General features: G+C 38.5%; 1 protein-coding gene across 4 annotated transcripts in view; it reads right to left on the reverse strand.

The window, feature by feature from the left end:
- Window positions 1–220: 220 nt before the first annotated feature.
- Window positions 221–20,285, reverse strand: part of LPAR3 (lysophosphatidic acid receptor 3) — a 71,749-nt gene continuing 51,684 nt past the window's right edge. For 3 of the 4 annotated variants that reach the window (XM_016146057.2, XM_016146056.2, XM_016146058.2), the window contains exon 4: window positions 222–2,585. In XM_016146057.2, the coding sequence (XP_016001543.1) occupies window positions 2,257–2,585 (329 nt within the window). In that variant the 3' untranslated portion in view covers window positions 222–2,256. Of the gene's footprint in view, window positions 2,586–20,285 lie in introns of all 4 variants that reach the window. The other variant, XM_016146059.2, reaches the window with a different exon arrangement.

Consider the following 20,285-nt stretch of genomic DNA (forward strand, 5'->3'; position numbering starts at 1 on the left):
TAATTATTTCGGTGCTTGGGGCTTTTAGAGGTCATATTATGAGCCCAAGTCTACTACCCATTTTTAACTGAACTTCACCAAGAAATATCGACAATTTATTTCCAAAAAAATCTTTCTTCCCAAGAAGGCAGTCTTCACGAAGGACTAAATTCTCCCACCAATACACTTATCAGAACACCTTGGATGGTGCCACAAGAAAATTAAATCTCCTTTGGCTAGGGAGATTTGGCCCATGCTTTGAGTCAAGGACTGGTCTAAAAGGTCTAGCTAGACTGAAATTTTAGAACTGTCATCTCAGTGACTTGCAGATAAGTTTAGGGTCCTAGAATTTGATGACAAACATTTTTCATTTTTTTCCACCTAAGAGAGGGGTTTGGCATGTCCTTGGTGAACCCTGTGACCCACTACCACTTGTCACTTCCAAATATACATGACTTCTCTACTCCTCTTGCACCATCGCTGAGATATGTGTGTGCATAAAAACAAAAGCTATATATTACCGCCACGGGTTTTCACATTTGGATCCCCTCCAGACACCATTCTGAATATGACACTCTGCTGCAAGGTACTAAAAATGGTGCTTTCCTCAAAATAAAACCTTTAAAGATCCCTTAGTAGCTATTCAGGGACTGGAATTCAATTTCAATTCTCCACCCTTCGGCCAGCTGTAGATTCAAAATGCTTATATAAAACAGAGAGTATGTGCTTCATGGCAAATGTGATCTTTCTTTTGCAATAAAAATGTGTGTTATAGTAACCACAAACTATTTTTTTTTACTTAGAAAATACACAAAGCAATAATGCACCTCGACAAAAGATTCGCTTTTAAAATTTATTTTATAGGTAGCTTTGATATAGCTTTAGATAGACCCACTTACTACAGAGTTTGTGAAATCTAAACCTTCAAATCATAATACTCTTTATTTCAGGCCATTCTATCTAAAAGCATGACTTTACAAATCCTTTTATTACAAGTAGTTCTTGCACATAAATGTAATATCACAATAGCAAAATAAAAAAAATGTAAACTTCTTTTGCAAACTACATAAATACTATAATATCTGCCTTGAAGTTACTCTTACTTTTAAAATCAGAATATACTCTAAATGCTTTACACAGAAAACTGGTCAGTAGCCTATGTGTATGGTACATGTTTTTCTTACTGATTGCCTTTCCTATTGCCTACTTAGGTCTTTGAAGGAGAATACTTTTAAAAAGGACCCACATCAAAATTCAGTCCACAAATAAGACAAGTACTGGAAGCATGCTGGGCAAATATGAGAAAATTATTTCACATACTAACTCTGACAAGCCACCAGTAGTATGGAGGTAACTGAAAATGAGGACCCAAGTTGAGTGCATATTTGATCCTGTATGGAAGGAATTTAGCCTGCTTGTCAATATAGCTTTTACTCTGCTGTACATCTCTTTTCAAATGAATCACCTTTTCCTCTTCTTTAGAGCACAACAGGTCATTTCTACAGCTGTAATCGTAGACTAGAAAGCCAGTGAACTTATTTCACTATCACTATCCTTGATGTCTTTAAATACAAATTTGAAATGCATAAATATACAGGTGCATTTACACACATAAGCATGCCTAGAGGACCACGACAAGGCCGTTTGTTTTTTTTTTTTTCTTCAAGAGAAGTTTTTTTAACATATACCTGTAAAGTAAATCTTTTTCCTCAGGATATTCCTTCAGTTAAAAATCAAGTTTTATCTGAAGTCCTTCTGATTTGTTATTCTGAGATTTCTATTGAACACCTAGCTACTGGCCATGGTTTCTTTGAGGAAAAAAATATCATTGCTGAAGCATTTTAAAAAATTTTAATGCATGCAGAAAGAACTACAAAGGCTTTCCAAGCAGCTACGTAAAGTGGCTCAAGTAACATTATTATTTATTTTGGCCTAAGCCTTTTACCAACATCTTTTAAAACACAAAGAGAATGGCTACAAGATGGCGGCAGAGCCCAGAATGCATGGCCAGGCCAGCGGTGCTCCAATCAGTTCTCAGGACAGCAAGCAGGAATCCACTGTGCTGTCTTACCTCTTTCTGTGCATTATCTCTAAATGCACTGTGTCCTCTCTTTATTGCCCATGCTTTTAAACTATGTAGAACAATTCTTTTTTTAAATCTAGCAATGATTAATTCAGACCTCAAATAACACTGTGCATGGGCTTTGTTAGAGACAGGTAACCATTCTCAACAGCTTTTCCCAGTGGAGGCTGGGGTGGGTGGAAGGCATCTACGGCTTAGGAACTGCTCTTGTTGCAGACTGTGCTTTGGCTGATACTATCCTCCGTGTACTGACTGCCAGTCTCACTCCTACTGAGGACGGTGGATAGGATGCGGGAGGGGCGCCTCTCCAGGTTATTCTCCTGAGAGAAGCAGCAGATCATCTTCTTCATGGTGTTGTACATGTCCTCATCCTTGTAGGAGTAGATGACGGGGTTCATGAGGGAGTTGAGCAGTGCCAGCAGCAGGAACCACCTTTTCACGTGCTGCAGGCCGCACTGCGTGCAATTCAGGCCATCGAGCAGCAGAACCACCAGGCCCGGGGTCCAGCACACGACGAAGGCCCCTGGAGAGAGAGAAAAGCAAGCGACAGGTACTCAGACCTCAGGCTCCCTGTTTAGGTTTCTTCTGGCCCAGCCTTCCATCAGTGGCATAAAGACCTTAAGAGTTTTTTTTTTTGACTACTACAAAGCAAACGTCCACCTTTCATCTGATTGTTTTAAGATATGGGCTTTTTACACGCAAACAACTGAAAAACCGTTGACTATTAGTCACATTCTATTTCACCTTATCTGCTTACTCAGGTCTTGTATTAGGGGCCTACATTTACCTCCTGCCTAATAAGCACTGAACACCTCATCTCTGTTGGTTCTCAGAACCACACTAGGAGGCAGCTGCAGTCATCATCCCCATTTTGCAGATGAGAAAACTAAGGCCTAAATCCAGGGGCATATGTGGGCAGGCCTCACACATTTAACCATCAACTCTACTGTTCTCTAAGTCAGATTTTCTAAATGCTTTCCTGAAAATAAGACGAATATAGTCTATGGCATTCTCCTAGTCTTTTAACTAAGTCAACTGCTTAAAGATTTTATTCTTTATAAATCCATATTGGTGTTTGGTAAGCTCTAAGCTCTTTTTGACATATTCACAGGCCATCTGCTTTATAATCTGCTCTGGATTGAGATTTGTCATAAATAAATTTCTTTCATGATGAGATAAAGATGTGCTTTTTAGCACATTCATTTACTCAGCACAATTTTAGCACCAATTGCACATGGAAAGTAGTGTCTCTGAGTCCCTAGCCATATGACCATATTTAGCTTATCTCTAAACTTTCTGACATGTTTTTCTTAAAATTTCCCCCTACTTAGTCATCAGAACCTCAAATAACAGTGACTATACAGTACTTACTATGAGCCAGGCACCAGTGTAAATGCTACCCTTTACTAACTCATAGAACCACACAATTAGGTAGGCATCATTAGCATCCCCAGGAAACTGAGGCATAAGAGAAGTTAAGTAACTTGTTCATGATCAAATAGCTTGCAAGGGACATCTGATTTTGAACCTAGGCAGTCTTTCACCATAGGCTGTACTCTTAGTTACAATATGACCTGCCTCCATACTGTGATATGGTTACTTTCTCCCAAAGTCCTTATCATTTCTAAACGTCCTTGTTTATTCATTCGATAAATATTCATTGTGAGCTTGCGGTGTGCCAGGAGCTGTACTAGACAGTGAATGAGTGAAGACTGCACACTCCAGAAGCTAAAGTGCTAATGAAGGAGACAAAATAAACAAGCTACTCTGCAAACCACATCACCAACCAGTTATTCTTACTTTTAGAATTAGTCTTGGACAGTATTTCTCTTGTTGTTTTATCTTCTTTCTGAGAGACATAATAATAAGCAAGTCAAATCAAGAATTATAAAGAGGCAGTGTGAGGCCATACATAAGTTTTGGAGTCAGGCAGGTATTTCTAGCAATTCAGCTGTGAACTACAGGAAGGAGGAAAATCACCTCTCTGAGCCTTCATTCCCTCATTTATAAAATAAGAATAATAATCCAGAGGTGTGGGGTGGTTGTGAGGGTCAGAGGTAATAGAAAGTGGTACCCAACACTGAGTTGGGTTCACTATGTTGAAATGCTTTGTCAAAGACATCTGTCAAAAGAAGATATCTAGGAAGTATTAGGATAGTTTAATTTCCTGTTTCATAATTACAGCTTACTAACAGCTCCTTTTCTTCTTCATCCTGTATTATTTTTTATTGGGCCGACATAGATGAATAAAGAAGCGGACTTGGAGGTAAGGTTTCAGAGATTTGGGTCCTAACTCTTAACTTACTGTACAAGTCTAGGAGATCTGTGTCATTGGTCTGGGCTTTGGCTTCCTAAGCTATAAACTGGGGACTGTATGCTAATTCTAGGTTTTTGAAATTGTGGGTCTGAACTCTTTAGTGGGTGTAAAATCAATCTAATGGGTTTAGACAAGTTTTTTTTTTTCCTTTAATGAAGGGATGGAATGGAAAGGCTTAGATCGTACTACATTGACTAAGGTAAGTATTATTTCATAAAACTTTTGTTTCAGTTTTACAAACTGTATTAATATGTATGTATTGGTTATAAAGTACAACATTATTTGTTATTGTTGGGCTGAGTCAAAAAGTTTGAAAAATACTAGTTTAGATAATCTTTAAGGCCCCATCCAACTCCAGTGGTTTGTATTTCCCGTAAGTCACACTTTTGTTCTGTCTGTTATTCCCAAGAAAGGACTGCTATGTTGTCAAGAGGGAAGAAGTAAATGAACCAGACATCAAAGCTGTAGCTCCAACTTTGATGTAAACAGTCTTTTCTGTGGGAAGTTGCGTAACTCCAAAGAAATTCTGATCAAGGTCATTGTGTTAATAAAGAGGGAAAAATACTGATTAACTTTATACTTTGTTAAATATACATGTCAGAATTTAATACAGTATGTAACTTTCAAACCAATGGGAGGGGAAGAAGGGAACTAAACGAAAGGGGGAAAAAAAATCTCAAATCAGAAGAAAGGAGTGGAGAATGAAACACAGAAAAGAGGAACAAATAACAAAATAAGTGCTGGAAATGAACCCAAACATACCAATACCCAAACTCGGTGGTAATTGTGGTATAGTTTTTAAAAAGCTGGTGAATCCAAACAGTTCGATATCTGGCATTGCATCCATATGTGGTAAAACCATGAAGAAAACAAGATCACACAAAATTTATGATATGGTTATTTCTTTAGGAGAGAGGGGGCCACTAGGATGGGACACATAGGAGGCTGTAAAACACTGGTAACGTTCTATTAAATTGGGTGACAAGTATACAACTATTTTTTAAAAATTATTATTTAATGTTAATTCTTTAATCTGTACATATAGCTTATCTAATTTCATTTGATATATATTTCACACATATACAGATATACATCCAAAAAGGATAAAAGCAAGTTGCCAATATGTTTTCCTAAAAAATGTTTTTTTGTTTGTTTGTTTTTTTTTTTTTAAAAATGGATTTCTTTTTTTAATTGTGAAAGCTTTTACCCCGGGATAAAATTCTGGTTTGGATTAGTCAGGGGACTGAAACACTCTAAATAAATCTTCAAATTGATGTTGTATTCGTCATATGTGATAATTCCTATATGTTTTTCCTTTGTAATAATTAATAATTCATTCAATCAACATCCGACAAACTTTTCACTAATGATTATATGCCAGGCATCGTTCTAAGTATTTTATACAAATTAACCATTTAATCTTCATAGCAACACTTGGAAATAGGGACTAATACTACTCTCATTTTAAATTTGAAGAAACTGAAGCACAGAGAAGTTAGATAACATGCTCAAAACCATACAAGAGGTAAGTGTAAGGCCAGGATTTGAACCCAGTAAACCTGGCACTAGAGTCTGTGCTCCTGTCCACGCGCTAGGCTGCTCAGCAGTGGGCTGTAAAGAATCTTATTACTAAAGTGAGTGATGTGACGAGGCACAGCTTTTAAAATCTCGTCCATAGTATGTAATATCTGACCGTGAAGCTGCATATATCACAATTATGTCATTCTTTGGTTTGCCAACAGAAAGATTTTTTTCTGGTGAAGGAAGGAAGAAAGGCTGAAAGGAAGGGGAGGAGGGAGGAAAGAAGACAGGGAGGGAGGAAGGAAGGAAAGGAGGGAGAGAGGGAGGGAGAAAAAATTCCAACAAAAATATATGCTGGCCATGGGAGTAAGGAGAGAAACACACATTTGCCAACCTTTACTTTATACTGTTTCCAAGAACAACGAAAGGCAAGTCTTCTTTATCAGAACAGCCCAAATACAATAACTGCTAAAGTAGAGAAAGGGTCTTCAGTGGTGCTGTCTGAGGTGATGATTACACTCCAGGCAGTAACCCCGGGAAACACCACGCATCCCGTGACTCGTGACTCGTCCCCCTGGCAGCAAAGCTCCCCTCCAGGCACATCTCTGAGCAGCTGCCCAGTTTATCTAACAGTTCATTCTTTTGGGGCTTTTACTGTATGTCAGCAGCTAGATATGAGGCCTCCAAAATTTTCTTTTTAAAGAAGAATATGTCAGGAATGGTTTGGCCTTGAGAAACCATAATCTTAGAGAGTTCCTGGAGAATGTGTGAAATGTCAGAAACAAACAAGTAGGCAACTGGACTATTTCTTTAAAAGAATAGTAGATGACGGATCTTGAGAAATACGTATCAGTCCGTCAGTCCTCCATCAATTTCCAATAAATTTTGGAAGAAAAACTAATATGATTTTTTTTTAGTATTTAGAGTCAATGCTCAGACCATGACAGCTGGGAAAATGTAGAGCTTTCAAAGAGAGCTCATGCCTAGCCCAAATCACATTTTTTTTATTTTAAATCAGGCATTAACAAATAGGAGTGGATCCAAGGTGTCTATCTGGGCACCAGTGGAAGAAATCAGGTATGTTTCTCTTGAAGAAGAAAAGCCTAAGGAAAGACATGATATACTGTTAACTGTCTCCAAAACCTGAAGGGCCATATAGAAAAAGGAGGCACAGACTTATCCTGAGCCATTCCAGAAGGTCACCTGAAACAAATGGAAAAGTATGAGGAAGAAGAATTTGGATGTAAGAGTTTTTTAAGTAAATGGAGTTATTTAGGAGAGAAATTGGTTGTTCAGCAGGCAGAGAGCCTCACGAGCAGATTATCTCCTCTGCCTGAATCTTCCTGAGAATGTTCAAAGGGAAGAGATTTTCCTTTAAAAAGTAGGGTTAAATGTCTTCTGAACTCTTCTCCAAGTAGGAAATTGCTAAATGCTATAAAACTATAAGTTTTCAACTCCCCATAAAATTCAAGCCAGTTGGACTTGATGGTTTTCCAGACACAATTGTAAGACAGTATGGCTAAAAACTGATTAAGATGAATTCTCTGAGCTAGCAGTTCCCAAACCTGGCTGGCCATTCGAAGGACCAGGGGAGCTTTTTAATAATTCAGATTCCCTGGTCCCACATCAGACCAATAGTCAGAATCTCTGGGGTAAGACATGGAAATTTGTAGGACTAAAAAGTTCCCTGGATGATTATGATACACAGCCAGTTTTGTAAATCATTTCTCTATGCTGACCCAAAATGGTTTAGTCAAGCTACCCTACCAGTAAAATTATAGACTGTACAGACTTAGTGAAAAGTCATAGAAAACAGAGAGAAGGTAGAATTCTTTAAAATAAGAAAACAAGTATCTCTAGAGAGCAATACCTTCAGCTTCCATTTGGACAAATGTTTGAGTACATCATACTCATAAATAAACGTACAAACATGAGCAGCGAAACTAACCTACCGACGAGGCATATGCAGGCCTCCTCTGGCCTTTGCTGGTTCTCTGGGTCACACTGCCACGAATGCCCTTCTGCCTTTTAATCTAAGATCTACTTTTCTTTCTAAGCTTAGCTCACTTTCCGCCTCCACCGAATTTCTTCCATTGGCCCAACCCAAAGTGACCAGTCCCCCCTCTCAACTCCTGTGGCACTTTCCACCTACAACATCCACGTGGCAGTGGGCACATTACCTGCTTGATTCCACTCTAACATCTCCCAAGAGCTCTGGGCTAGGCAGTGTGCTCAAGGTTTTACATGCGCCCATCATTTAAAACTCACAGTCCTATGAGGTTGCTGCTTGTTATTATTCCAGGCTTACATATCTTGGATTTGGAATTTAGAGTGACTCAAGAGTTTGTCCTAGGTCAAGAAGCCAATAAATAGAACAGTCATAATTTGAACCTAGGCCTGATTCCCCCCATGCAAACTTTTTGAGCATGGTGCTACACTGGAGGTAGTTTTGAAAACAGATGTCCTGTCTGTCATATGCTAAGCTCCCTAAGCATGGAGGCTGTGCTTCATACCTGTCTGTATTCTTAGAACTAAGTATGGAGCCCCACACCTGTAGTAGAGAAGATGAGTCATTGAAGGTAACTGAAGTTTATTAAGCACCCACACGGAGCCAGGTACCGTACTAACTGTAGCACCTGCAAATACTAACAGTGTACAGTCTTGCCTTTCAGGCATCGACAGGCACAGAACCTGGATGTGATGATTCTGACTACTGTCAGGGAAGATTTCAGGTGAAATGACACTCAGATGACCTAAGTGTTGAAGATAATGACTGTGCAAAGATGAGAAACAGCATGTTGCATTTGGGAAATTCCAGATAGTTCAGGATGGGTTTAATACATTTAGGTGACTGAGGAAGTCAGATGAAGTCTGAGAGATGAACCTGGGTCAGATCTAAGAAGACCCTGTAGGCAATACTAAGGAGTTTGGATTTGTTGTACAGGTTAGACCCCCATAAACCTCTTTCAACCAGCAGTTTATCAAGAGAATTAAGCCTGAATGCCCTCAGGTATCCATTGTATATAATGAATTAACCTCTCTCCCAAGCATCTAGGATGGTATGAGTCATGTACCATCCTTGAGAGGATTAAGAAAATATTTCTATGTTCCAGGTTCATAAAGGAATTCCACTGAGAAAGGCTAGATCAGAGGTTTTTCAGACTCGGTTGTAACTCGGCAAGTTGTGAAATCAATTTTGCAAAATTACAACTAGCAATTTTCTAAAAAATAGAACAGGACAGAAAACATCAGAGTGCACAAAGTATTATAAGGGTATGTTTCATGCAAGTTGTTTTGGTTACACACAAAAATGTGTGTGTGTAGCGGGACATGATACAGAATGTACACTATTTCTTATTGTGGGTCTTATGTTCTGTTCTTTTTTAAGGGTTTGAAATTCACTTCTATGTATCAGTGGTTTTTCAAATAATTCTTTAAAAAAGTAGAACATTCCCCAAAGGAAATCTCTTGTTAAAATTCAAAATCAGAGCTGCTCTGACTAAAGAAAGAAATGGGGGTGTGTGCAGGGGGCGGGGGAGGGGGAGGGCAGTCGACAAAAGCCCTTTGTAGCAGAATTCACTCTCTTTGTCACACTATAACCACCATCCCTCATACCCATACACTGAAGCACCTCTGGAGAACCCTTGAGAACCCCACTGAGCAAAACTTGAAAACTACTGCAATAGAATGATAGCTCTTTGAAGATTTTTTAATCAGGGACACAGATGTCTTACATTTTAGAGCAAAGCTTTGTCTGTGTGCTCAGGATGGACTAGAGGTAAAAGAAGCTCTAAGACTGCTCCCACCTGCATTAAAATCACCTAGGGGCCTGCTTAAAACTTAGAGTTCTGGTCCCTGCTCAGACCTACCAAATGAGAAACTGATGAAGCTCTAACTTGGGTATCTCCAGTTTTAACCAGCTTTCTATGGAGAAATACTGGCCTAAGCACGGAATGTCATCTAAAGACTGGCTAAAATTCAGGTAAAATTATACAGATTTGAAAAAGTAGTGGTGGTAGAGATGGAGAGACATGGATATGTTAGAGTAGCGGTCCCCAACCTTTTTGGCACCAGGGGCAGGTGCTCCTATGAGAATCTAATGCCCGATGATCTGAGGCGGAGCTGAGGTGGTGATGCTTGCACTGGGGAGCAGCTGCAAAAACAGATGAAGCTTCACTCACTCGCCTGCCACTCACCTCCTGCTGTGCGGTTCAGTTCCTAACAGGCCACAGCCTGGTACCTGGTCTGCAGCCTGGGGTTTTGGGATCCTTGGGTTGGAGAGTCAGTGGAGAGGAAAAACAGTAACATTTAATGAAGAACTGGATCTAAGGAGTGAGGGAGAGAAAAGAATCCAGAGAGACTAGGTAGCATGTGGTTCGGATAACCAAGTGGGAGAACTAGAGAAAAGGATTGGTTCAGAAGGAGGAGACAGTGGTTCATTTAGAGGATCTCTCGCTCCTCCAGGTGGAGATATGGAGAAGGCAACCAGACATGTGGGTCAGAACTCCAAGAGGTCCAAATGGAAATGATGACTGGGGAGTCACCAACAGTCGGGGGGTACTGAACTATATGTTCTTCCATTAATAAATATTACTAAGCAACTACCTACCATATGCCAGCTACTAAAAGTGAATGTCTTCGTGATGATTACATTTGGATAACAATTCTCATTTCCTTCTATTGCCAAGTGATGGGTCAGTTATATTAATAAAAAGCAATTATTTTTTATTTTCATGATGTTCTATGTTCTTTTGGTTCCTGTTTAAGAGACTCACTAATAGTCCAAATAGACTATAAATGAGCTTTCCTCTAGTAATTAAATTGGCTTCAGTGCTATACTCAGAAAGCAATATCATGAGTTCAATGTTAATTTTTAAAGTATAGTGAATCGTATACTAGAATATTCAATTAAGTACTAAAATGATATTTAATGGCTGCAATTTAAGCTAGTCAGAAACATCAAATTAAGGAATGTCTAACACTTTGGAAGATACAATTACAAATGAAAATGTTGGTGACAGGTGAAATAAAAGATCTTCAAAGTCCCCAAGCAATATCATGTTTAAATAATCCATAACCACCATTCCCTTTATTTGGAAGTTTTCAAAATATCTCAAACAACACTTTGGTTAATACCTCATCACCACCTTATAGGAAATAAAAGAGGAAAATACCAGTCCATCTAGGAGAAGGGCCCCTCACTGGAATGTATTTAAGATAGTTCAGCATTCTTGAGATTTTAGTGACAAGATATGTAGAAGATTAAGACCTCAAGTTGCATGAAGGCTGTTCTTCAAGACTCATACTTTTATATTCCAATGGGTTAGCCATATTTTCATCTGCTTAAAAATTCACACATGCAATTAAAATGAAATCTTGACCTATGAGTAGAACACAAATGAGGCATCCATAACAAAAGCAATCACTCACACAGAATAGTTTCGCTTTGGCACATGGACTAGTCATTTCATCAAAGGGGAGGATATATTTTAAGTATGTTCACTCTGTTATTCTTTGTTTTTAGTCCAGGAAAAAGTGGCAGGGCACAAGCAATAATGCTAACCTAGTAAGCCACAGGGCTGTCTGATTTACTAAAATAGAAAATTACAACTCTACATAAGGTTGTGAACCTTATCTCAGGAAGCTCTTTTCTATTTGAAAAGAATTTTAAAACTAAAATTTAGAAGTAAATGACTATTTTTTTGTTAGAAGCCTTATAACGTCTAAGTTACACATTAATAGAACATTAAAATGAAAATGCTCTTACCACACTAAATAATTTAAAAATAACACTTCCAGATGTGGTTTGCATTTAAATTCATACTCACTTACCAACTGTGTTTTAGAAGTCCAATAATTCAGAAAATAGGTTGTCACATATGTGAAAGGAATGAAAATATATACTTTTAGTAAACCTGACTTATTTTTACTGCAGAAAACAAGAAAACACTAAGATACCTCACATAGATAATGAGCAGTTAAGCATTCCACAAATGATTCATTTAACACTATTGTTACCACTGCTGGGTCTTTTTACTCTGACAACTGGTTTTAGACACTTGTTTTAAATTTATGGCCAGCTTTGGAAAATTAAAAATCTTGGTGCCAAGGGGTTATGAGATAAAATTTAAAGCAGAGGCATACCAGCTAGAACCACAGCCTAGACCTAATTCTAGTGTTTAACTCTGAGCAACAGCTGGAAATCATAAAAGCACATAAGTAAGAAAATACCATCTCCACCTTCAGATTCCTCTTTAAGCATCGCAGGCACAGACCAACCATACTTCAATACCTCACTAACTACTACATCAAGAGCTCTCTAGCATCTAAGTGAAGGTGTGAGGTCAGCTGTGTATTGGCAGAGAAGCAGCTACTTGCCTGGTATAATCATAATGACTAACAGATCCCACCAGCCTGTCCAAGGATCTGAAATTCTTCCTGCTGGAATCACTCCTTTGAATTAGGAAGAACTGTGTTACTCCTTACCTAAAAATATTAACGTATTAAGCTGTAACTCTATAATATTTTATCACATAAAGTGCTGTTAGCACACAGTAGGGGCCCGGCACAATGTAAAAGGAATATTTTTGGTGGGGTTGAAAATTTTGAAAAGGGTTACAGCATGGGACACTGCATGCTGACTTGAATAGGAGACAAGATCTGGACACTCAGACGGCACAAAACCATTCCAGGCTCAGAATAAGGAAACAGGAAGTAATAACAGCTAGGGAACTTGAGTTAGATAGAGTTGGGCCTGAAAGAGTGACAGCACGGTGTGGCTCAGTAACTATACAGTCCTGATATAACCGTCACCACTTTCCATCCTACGCCCATGGCCACCACCATTAATCCAACACAGTGCTTGCTTCTGAACCCAGATATGGCCTAGAATCCTTCACAGCACAGTGTTCCAAGCGGCCTCTAGCAATCAGCTGGAATTTGCCCTTGAAATGAAACCAACTTCCCATCACTGTAGAGTAAAAAGAGCAGAGGCTTGTGATCAAATAGATCCTGACTTGAAATCCTGGTTTGTGACCATGGGACAAACCACTTCATCTTCCTGGGCCTCCCAACATTTACTTAGCTATGGAATGAGCATGTTGATACTGACCCATCAGAATTTTAGTGAGAATTTAATGAGATAACATGTGAAGGGTGCGCAACACAGAAAACACTCAGAAAATGTTAGTTCAGACTGCCCAGACAATGTTGCTTACTTCCCCTGCCGTACTTCCTTAGGTAATTTATAAACACATGTGGTAGGGTACTTCAGTTGCTGTTGTGTGCCCACATGTGCATGCTCGCTCTCTCCTTCTCTCTCTCTCTCTCCCTCTCTCTCTCTCTCTCTCTCTCTCTCTCTCTCTCTCTCTCTCTCTCTCTCTCTCTCTCTCTCTCTCTCACACACACACACACACATTTATTATACTATATCTTTTTTTTGTATGCATTTGGCTGCTCTGTTAGACTCACATCCTCGGGGGAGATCCCATTTTTATCTTATCCAGCTTTAGATACCCATTAATTAGCCAAGGACCATACACAAAGAAGGTACTTAATAAAAGCTTGGTAAATGAAGAAGGGGTCTGGACTCAAATCCAGACCACTGAACTAGAGTATGCTTTTTAAAAGTTCGTTCTATGTTTCTGCTCCCAGTTTCTTTATCCATATATTAATTTGGTTGGACTGAATGACCTTCAAGTTTCCTTCTGGCCCTCGAATTTGATGATTCTGGCTTTCACTGATAGTTTCTTTACTCATGGCTGATGTATAGTCTAAGTAACTAGGGAGAAAGGCTAAAAGAGATGTTCTGTATGGTGCCAAGTAAGAGAGAAAATTTTGTGGTAAATTCAACATCCATGTCACATAATTCCAGCAGAACCTAGTATCTGGAAATGAGGGCATTAGAATGCTCTCAGACATTCAATATTTACTCAGCTAACACACAGTGAGCACTTGCTAAGTGTCTGGTGCTGTGCTAATTGCTGGGAATAACAAGACAAAGGAGACAGAAGAGCCACTGATTACCACGCAGGGTGCACACAAGACACCGTAAGGGCACACTGACTAACGGTCTCAATGAGAGGTAGAATTACTGTCCTCTATGGGGTCACCATGGATTGAATTTTTAGGGAGCTAGAAATGTTAAGAATACCTATGGCAGAGCAGTTACTATTACATTATTTTCAATATGAACAGCATTTTTGAAACAATATTGAAATGATTGAAAATAATAACATCGAAATCAATATTGATTGAAAATATTATTAAAAACAATCATATTATTAAAAGTTATTGAAAACCATAATATTAGTATAAAAGATGTTCATAATATATTGTTGAGTTTACAAAAAAAGGTTACAAAATATTATAAATAATATTATTCCATTCTGATTAAAAAGAATGAAGTATGCACTTATGTGTGTACATGTGCATATCTAGAAAAGATCTCAAAATATATATCCAAATATCTTAGCAGATATAATCTCTAGGCAGCATGATCCAACTGATTTTTTCCTTCTTGCTTCCATCTTTTATTGTTATCTTAATTTTTTGCCTTGAGCTTGTCTTTTTTAAAAAAAAAATAATAAGCTCTCACTAAAGTTCTTTCTGTTTCCATTCGGGGAACAAATATATTTGCATGCACTAGATTTCTACTGCAAGAAGCATTATAAGATTGATACTACATAGCTGAGAAATGAGAAGATCAGGACTGCCTTCCTTTCCCAATGAATCTCTTAATGGCAATTTCACTCCATTTTACCTACAGGTAGTTTACTAAATAGAAAAATGCACAGCAAAAGTATAAGAAAGTCATTAAATGGTAAAACCATAGCATACCCTTAAGGTGGGATCAATAAAAATCAATTGTATAAAATGTGAGATTAGTTACTGTAATATTAATTTAAAAATTTTCCCATTAGTTGTATATTACAAAAAGTACACAGGTAAAGAAAGAGAAATATACTGTGCTGTACACTGAGCCAAAAGGTCTCAAATGATTAAATGCTTCCCACAAAGCATAATTATGGCTGGTCTCCATTTGAAAACGGGGGCTAGGGTAGATGGAAACCACACAGACTACATATTATGGGGGTGAGGCTTACTAGATGTCTTCATTTATCTATTATCATAGAATGAGGATCCACATAAGTTCACTTTTCAGATAACTGAAGCTTAACAGCCTTTTAAACACAAGCCTTCTCTCCCTTTCTCATAAAGTGGAGCCTACTGATCACACTTCTTCCTTTTCTTGTTAACTGTCATTTATGGTGAGCATCTATTACCCTCAGAGTGGCTGATGATCACTTGACAGCTGCTTTCGCTTGGGCCCTCACGATGGAGACCACAACTAGCAGTCAGTCCCTCTGCCTCTGACAAGTTCTCCTGACCTCTAGTTGGCTGATTCTAAGGTATTGTGTACATAGAAAGTTCAGTAAGAACGGGAGTTGAATAAAGTCTATAGAGCTTTGAAGAATGATATCGGGGTTGCAGGGAAAGTACATTAAAAAGCGTAGCAATAACTATTTGTGCTCAGAAGATATTCACCACTATGGGGGTAGGTGCCAGAGTTTGTTTTACAGATTAAATAAATTCGGGAAAACCATGAAAACACAATTTGTATCTATATGGGCTACTTTTAAGAATTCACTCTCTCCTGTGAAACATGAAACCTAGCTCACCACCATGAATTTAAAAAAAAGAAAAGAAAAAAGCAAGCAAACAAACAAAATGGTTATTAAGCCAGTCATGTATACCTCAGTTCCAAAGTTTCAACTCAAATCTCAAAACTGGTACAAGCACCCAGGAACACAAATTCACTTCTTTTTTTTTTTCCATTTTAAGTTCTCATAGTGAAAGCAGGCTAAGCAAGCATTGGACATATACATACAGATGTGTTGATATTCTGTTATGAGTACACCCTCCTAATTTTTAAATAGCTTACTTCTCTAATAACTCATTTTGCATTTTTTATGGTTTCTGCTGCCAAGAGGGGAAAAAAAAATTCAAGTGACAAACATCTATAGTTTTAACTTGGCAGGAGTACGAATCAGAGTACCACTCAAATTGTCAAAATATCTTTCACTTGTTACTTCTCATCATGTCTAACTTTTCCCTAAGCTAGTTGGAATTGGTACTTACCATAATTTACTTTAAAGAAATGTAATGTGACACCATCTTTGTTTTCTAAAGACTTTTTTGGTTTACTTTGTAATACATAAAGCAATGCTATTAAGAGGACGCTACTCAAATCCTAAGAATATGGCAATAATTACTGGTTAACCTTTTAACCAGTACAGTGATGCTACAGGTACAAACATGCACTTTCTTACTCTCCTTATTCCTCAATCCCTTAGCTGCCCTCCTGCCACCCTCCCCCTGACTATGTCCTATTATTCTCAGATGCTCTTCTTTATCCAAATTTCTTCATTTTCTTCAGGAATTCTGCTTGTATCCTTTTTGTGCAGATAACCCCACCCCCTAACTTAGTGACCCCTTCAAACTTAAACAGCACTCATTTCATTCCATTGTTCGGATCCTGGGTATAAACATTGCTGTCCCAGGATTTCATGCATCATCCAACAAATATTTACTGAACCCATATGAGGAGCCAATGATGGTATTAATTACTCAGAAACAGAGGTAAACAACTTAGACACAAGCTCTTTCCCAGTCCCTGACTTCACTACCTCATAGTTTAAGTTGCAGCCCCAAGTGCCATATAACAGCCTATATCATTCTGCTTGACTTCCTTGTATCACTGTTTGCATTTACCTTGTTTATTGGTTGATTGGTTGACTGATTAATTTACTAATTATACATCATCCCAATTGGAAAATAAACATCTGATCTCAGGAGTCTGGAGTGAGGCCCAAGAATCTGAATGTTATCAGTCAGGCTCATACTCAAAAAAAAGGAAAAAGGAAATTGTTGGTAACACACAACCTGTTTAAAAATTTACTATAATGAACAATCTATGCAATCAGTAAAAGAAAAAAACCCTACATTATTTGGAAACATTCTTAGTTTGCACTGAGCAAAGTTTCAAAGTTTGATGGATGGAATATGAAGGAATGGGTGGCTTAAGTACATAGTAAGGATGAGAACAGAAGAAGGCAAGTAAACTTGGAGGACGTAAATAGAATATGTGTAAAAGATAACAATGAGAGAGGAAAAAAACAATGGCATAGATGATAGAGGCACTGTTCATCCATCTAGTGACCAAATCAAAGTTGTGACAGAAACAAGGAGCTGCAGCAAGAAAAAATCACCTGGGATCTAGATATATGATCCATACAACTAGGGAGAAATCCAAGAAAGCACCCTGCAACGACAGAAGGTAAGATGGGGAGAGGATGCGGGGCTGCCTAGTCTCAAGCAGCTGAGTAAGATAGAGGCTGTGGCAGCGGCAGCGGCAGACGCCTCTTAAAGGGGCCATGTCTGTGAGCGGAGTTTTGCAGTGACAGACCTGCTCGCTCTGAGCACCAGTGCCGATTAGGCTGGACACAGGAGGTACCAGGGATTTAAAAGGAGACTTTGTCGGAGTGAGGGGAGAGGCGAAATTCACTCTGTACAGAAGTGTGGGAGGTATCCATTGTTCCCTCTTGAGCCCTCCTGCCTTCCAGTGTGCCGGATACAGGGCTGCCATAGCCATGACGTCATCAACCTGGATAACAGAGGTCGTTCTGTCCAGAGGATTCCCTGAAACCCCACCTCCCCATGTGTTTCCACATTTGGGTTAATCAAACACAGTTAAACCACATTATATCATAATTTGAAAGAATCCACGGTTTAAAAAGTTACTTTTACTATCTAGTAATCAAATGAGATTAGTAAGACAACACATAAATGACAATAAATTATTTGTAAATTGTTAATCAGTGAAGAAGAAACATCTAAATCATATACATTTAGATGCTGAGAAAGATCATTCGAAGTTTAAATGAGTCTGTTTTTGAATTGGAGACCATCTGTTTATCTTAGCCCAGTGTACTGGACAAGTCAAAAACCCTAAATTTAATAAAAGGTAAATAAATGGAGTCTGGGATATTATCTCACTCAAACTGTGAAACTAAAGATATCATGATACTCAAATAACAAAAGCTCATCTTATCCATTAGTCCCTCACTCAAAGGAAAAAAACATAAAATACTTCTTTCAACATACCAATTTTTATTTTTCTGAAGCAAATGTGTTTGTTTATTACTGTGTACAATGACTGATTTGGTATTTTTACCTAATGACATACATATACTGAAGAGATTACTCGTTAGGTAAACTTGGGTAATTTGCTTAAACACTCTAAGCCTTGTTTTCCCATCTGTAGAACAGACAGTAAAATCCCCTACTGGGGTTAGTGAGGTCTGAGTGAGAGAACAGACCTAAGGCCCTTCAGGGCAGCACTTAGCAGAAGGTCATCGTCATGATCATGATCTGTTACTCCAGGGAAGGCCTTTTGTGATCTAATATTTGGAAAACTTAACAATAGCATTAGTCAAAGGGGTGATATGACAGTGTTTTAATAGCTTGGCCTCTAGGGCCATAGTGCTGGGTTCAAATCCCAGATCTACCATTTGCCTTTGGGTACCCTAAGGCACTTTTTATTTAACCCGCTGAGGCCACCTGCACCTCAGTTACTTCATCTGTAACATGGAAATAATAAGAATGCCTACCTCCTGGGGTTGCTGTAAGGGCTACATGATTGATGATGCATTAAGTGCTCAGAGCAGCTCTGTACAAAGTAAGAATGTGTTAGGCATCCTCTGCTGACCTTGCTCTCCAGCTTTAAAAGTGGTCAGAATCAAACTCAAGAATCTGGGGAAGGGTGGGAAAGTACTAAGAAACCAGAGTTATTTGAGATGCAGGAACTAGCCGTTGTTCCCCAAGTAATCCCAGAGGGATAATGATTTTTAAAAATAATTTTAGTCTTTCAGGACCTGGTCGTACAGATGGAACTAAGTGAAAAAGACCTGGGTGGCAGAAGTAGCATGCTGTGCCCTGTCCTCTCAGCGCATCTCTATTACAGCACTAGCAGGGCTGCAAATACGTATTTTTTATTTTCATGCCTGTTTTTTCTACTACACCATGTGTACCTCAAGGACTAGGCTTATACACAGCCAATTTACTTTTGCATTTCCAGTTCTTTGCATAATGCTTGACATAAAGCAGGCATTCATCAATATTTATTCACGAGCAAATGATCAAATAAATGAATAAAAGAATGGTCTAAAGATTATGTAGATATTTGTCTAAGTGCAAGAAGACCTTCTAATGCCAATGTAGCAAAATTTGACTCTTGGGTCACCAGGTAGGAGTCAACAGCAAATGAAAAGACAGACAAACAGGAATGATGTTCCCATAACTTCAATTTCACGGTTCTTAGTTTTTACCGTATGGAGCTGTATTATGAATCATCTTGTTTGTTTTGGCAATTCTAATTAGCCTAGCCAGAGCTAATGTATTGCACAGGGACTTTGGCAAGACTAGTCTGCTTTTAGTAGATGATACACACCCATACAATTAAAATATTTAATGCTTGTGCCCAGTTCAAATGAGATCAAGTCATCTTCCCATGCTTATAAGAAAAACTTATCAATAAATCTAATAAAACATTTTTTGTAGACTTATAGACTCTGAGACTTGCCGTAACTCTTACAGTATGTCTATTTTCCCACCCTGTGAAAGAATCCTTAAGTAACACCACACGTGATGGTCATCTAACACACACTTTGTGCCTCCAACAAGGGGAGAGATCACCCTGCCGCACTAGGCAGCCAGCTCCATTGAAGAATAGCTCTAATTTTTAGAAAAACTCTTTTGATAATGAGTTAAAATACCCTCTCTGTAATTTCTACACTTTGATCCTAGCTTTAACTTCTAAACCTCTAAGATGTAATTCCTTTTCCGGGTAACAATTCTTAAACTGTTTTAAGGTAACTGTTATGTCTCATCTTTGGTGACACTTCACTAATTCTTTCATTTGCTCTGAATCCTTCAAAACCTCCCATCACTTTTCTGTAGGTACAGACTACAATGACAATATTCCGCTTGAAATGCAATGTCCCAAGATGGCCTTACAGTGCCACTGGGGACTTATTTGTGTCTAGAGAAAGTGGGACAATTTCTTCTCTAACTCTGAATTATTCACATTGATTTACATGCCAATGATTGCAGCCTCCTGTCCAACAATCACACAGCATGATGTACTCTACATCACAGTAATTCTGGTCAGTAAAAACCGTAAGGTCTTTTTTCTTCCCCCCAAATATGCACTGTTTTTAAAATCTTGTCTCTGTAGTTGTGTAGTTACAGTGTGCACATGTGTGCGTGTGTTTTAGCTAAACCTAATCACTATATCTATTCTCATAAAATATCACTCTTGCTTGT

The sequence above is a fragment of the Rousettus aegyptiacus genome, unplaced genomic scaffold, assembly GCF_014176215.1.
Source record: "Rousettus aegyptiacus isolate mRouAeg1 unplaced genomic scaffold, mRouAeg1.p scaffold_m13_p_1, whole genome shotgun sequence".
Taxonomy (NCBI): domain Eukaryota; kingdom Metazoa; phylum Chordata; class Mammalia; order Chiroptera; family Pteropodidae; genus Rousettus; species Rousettus aegyptiacus.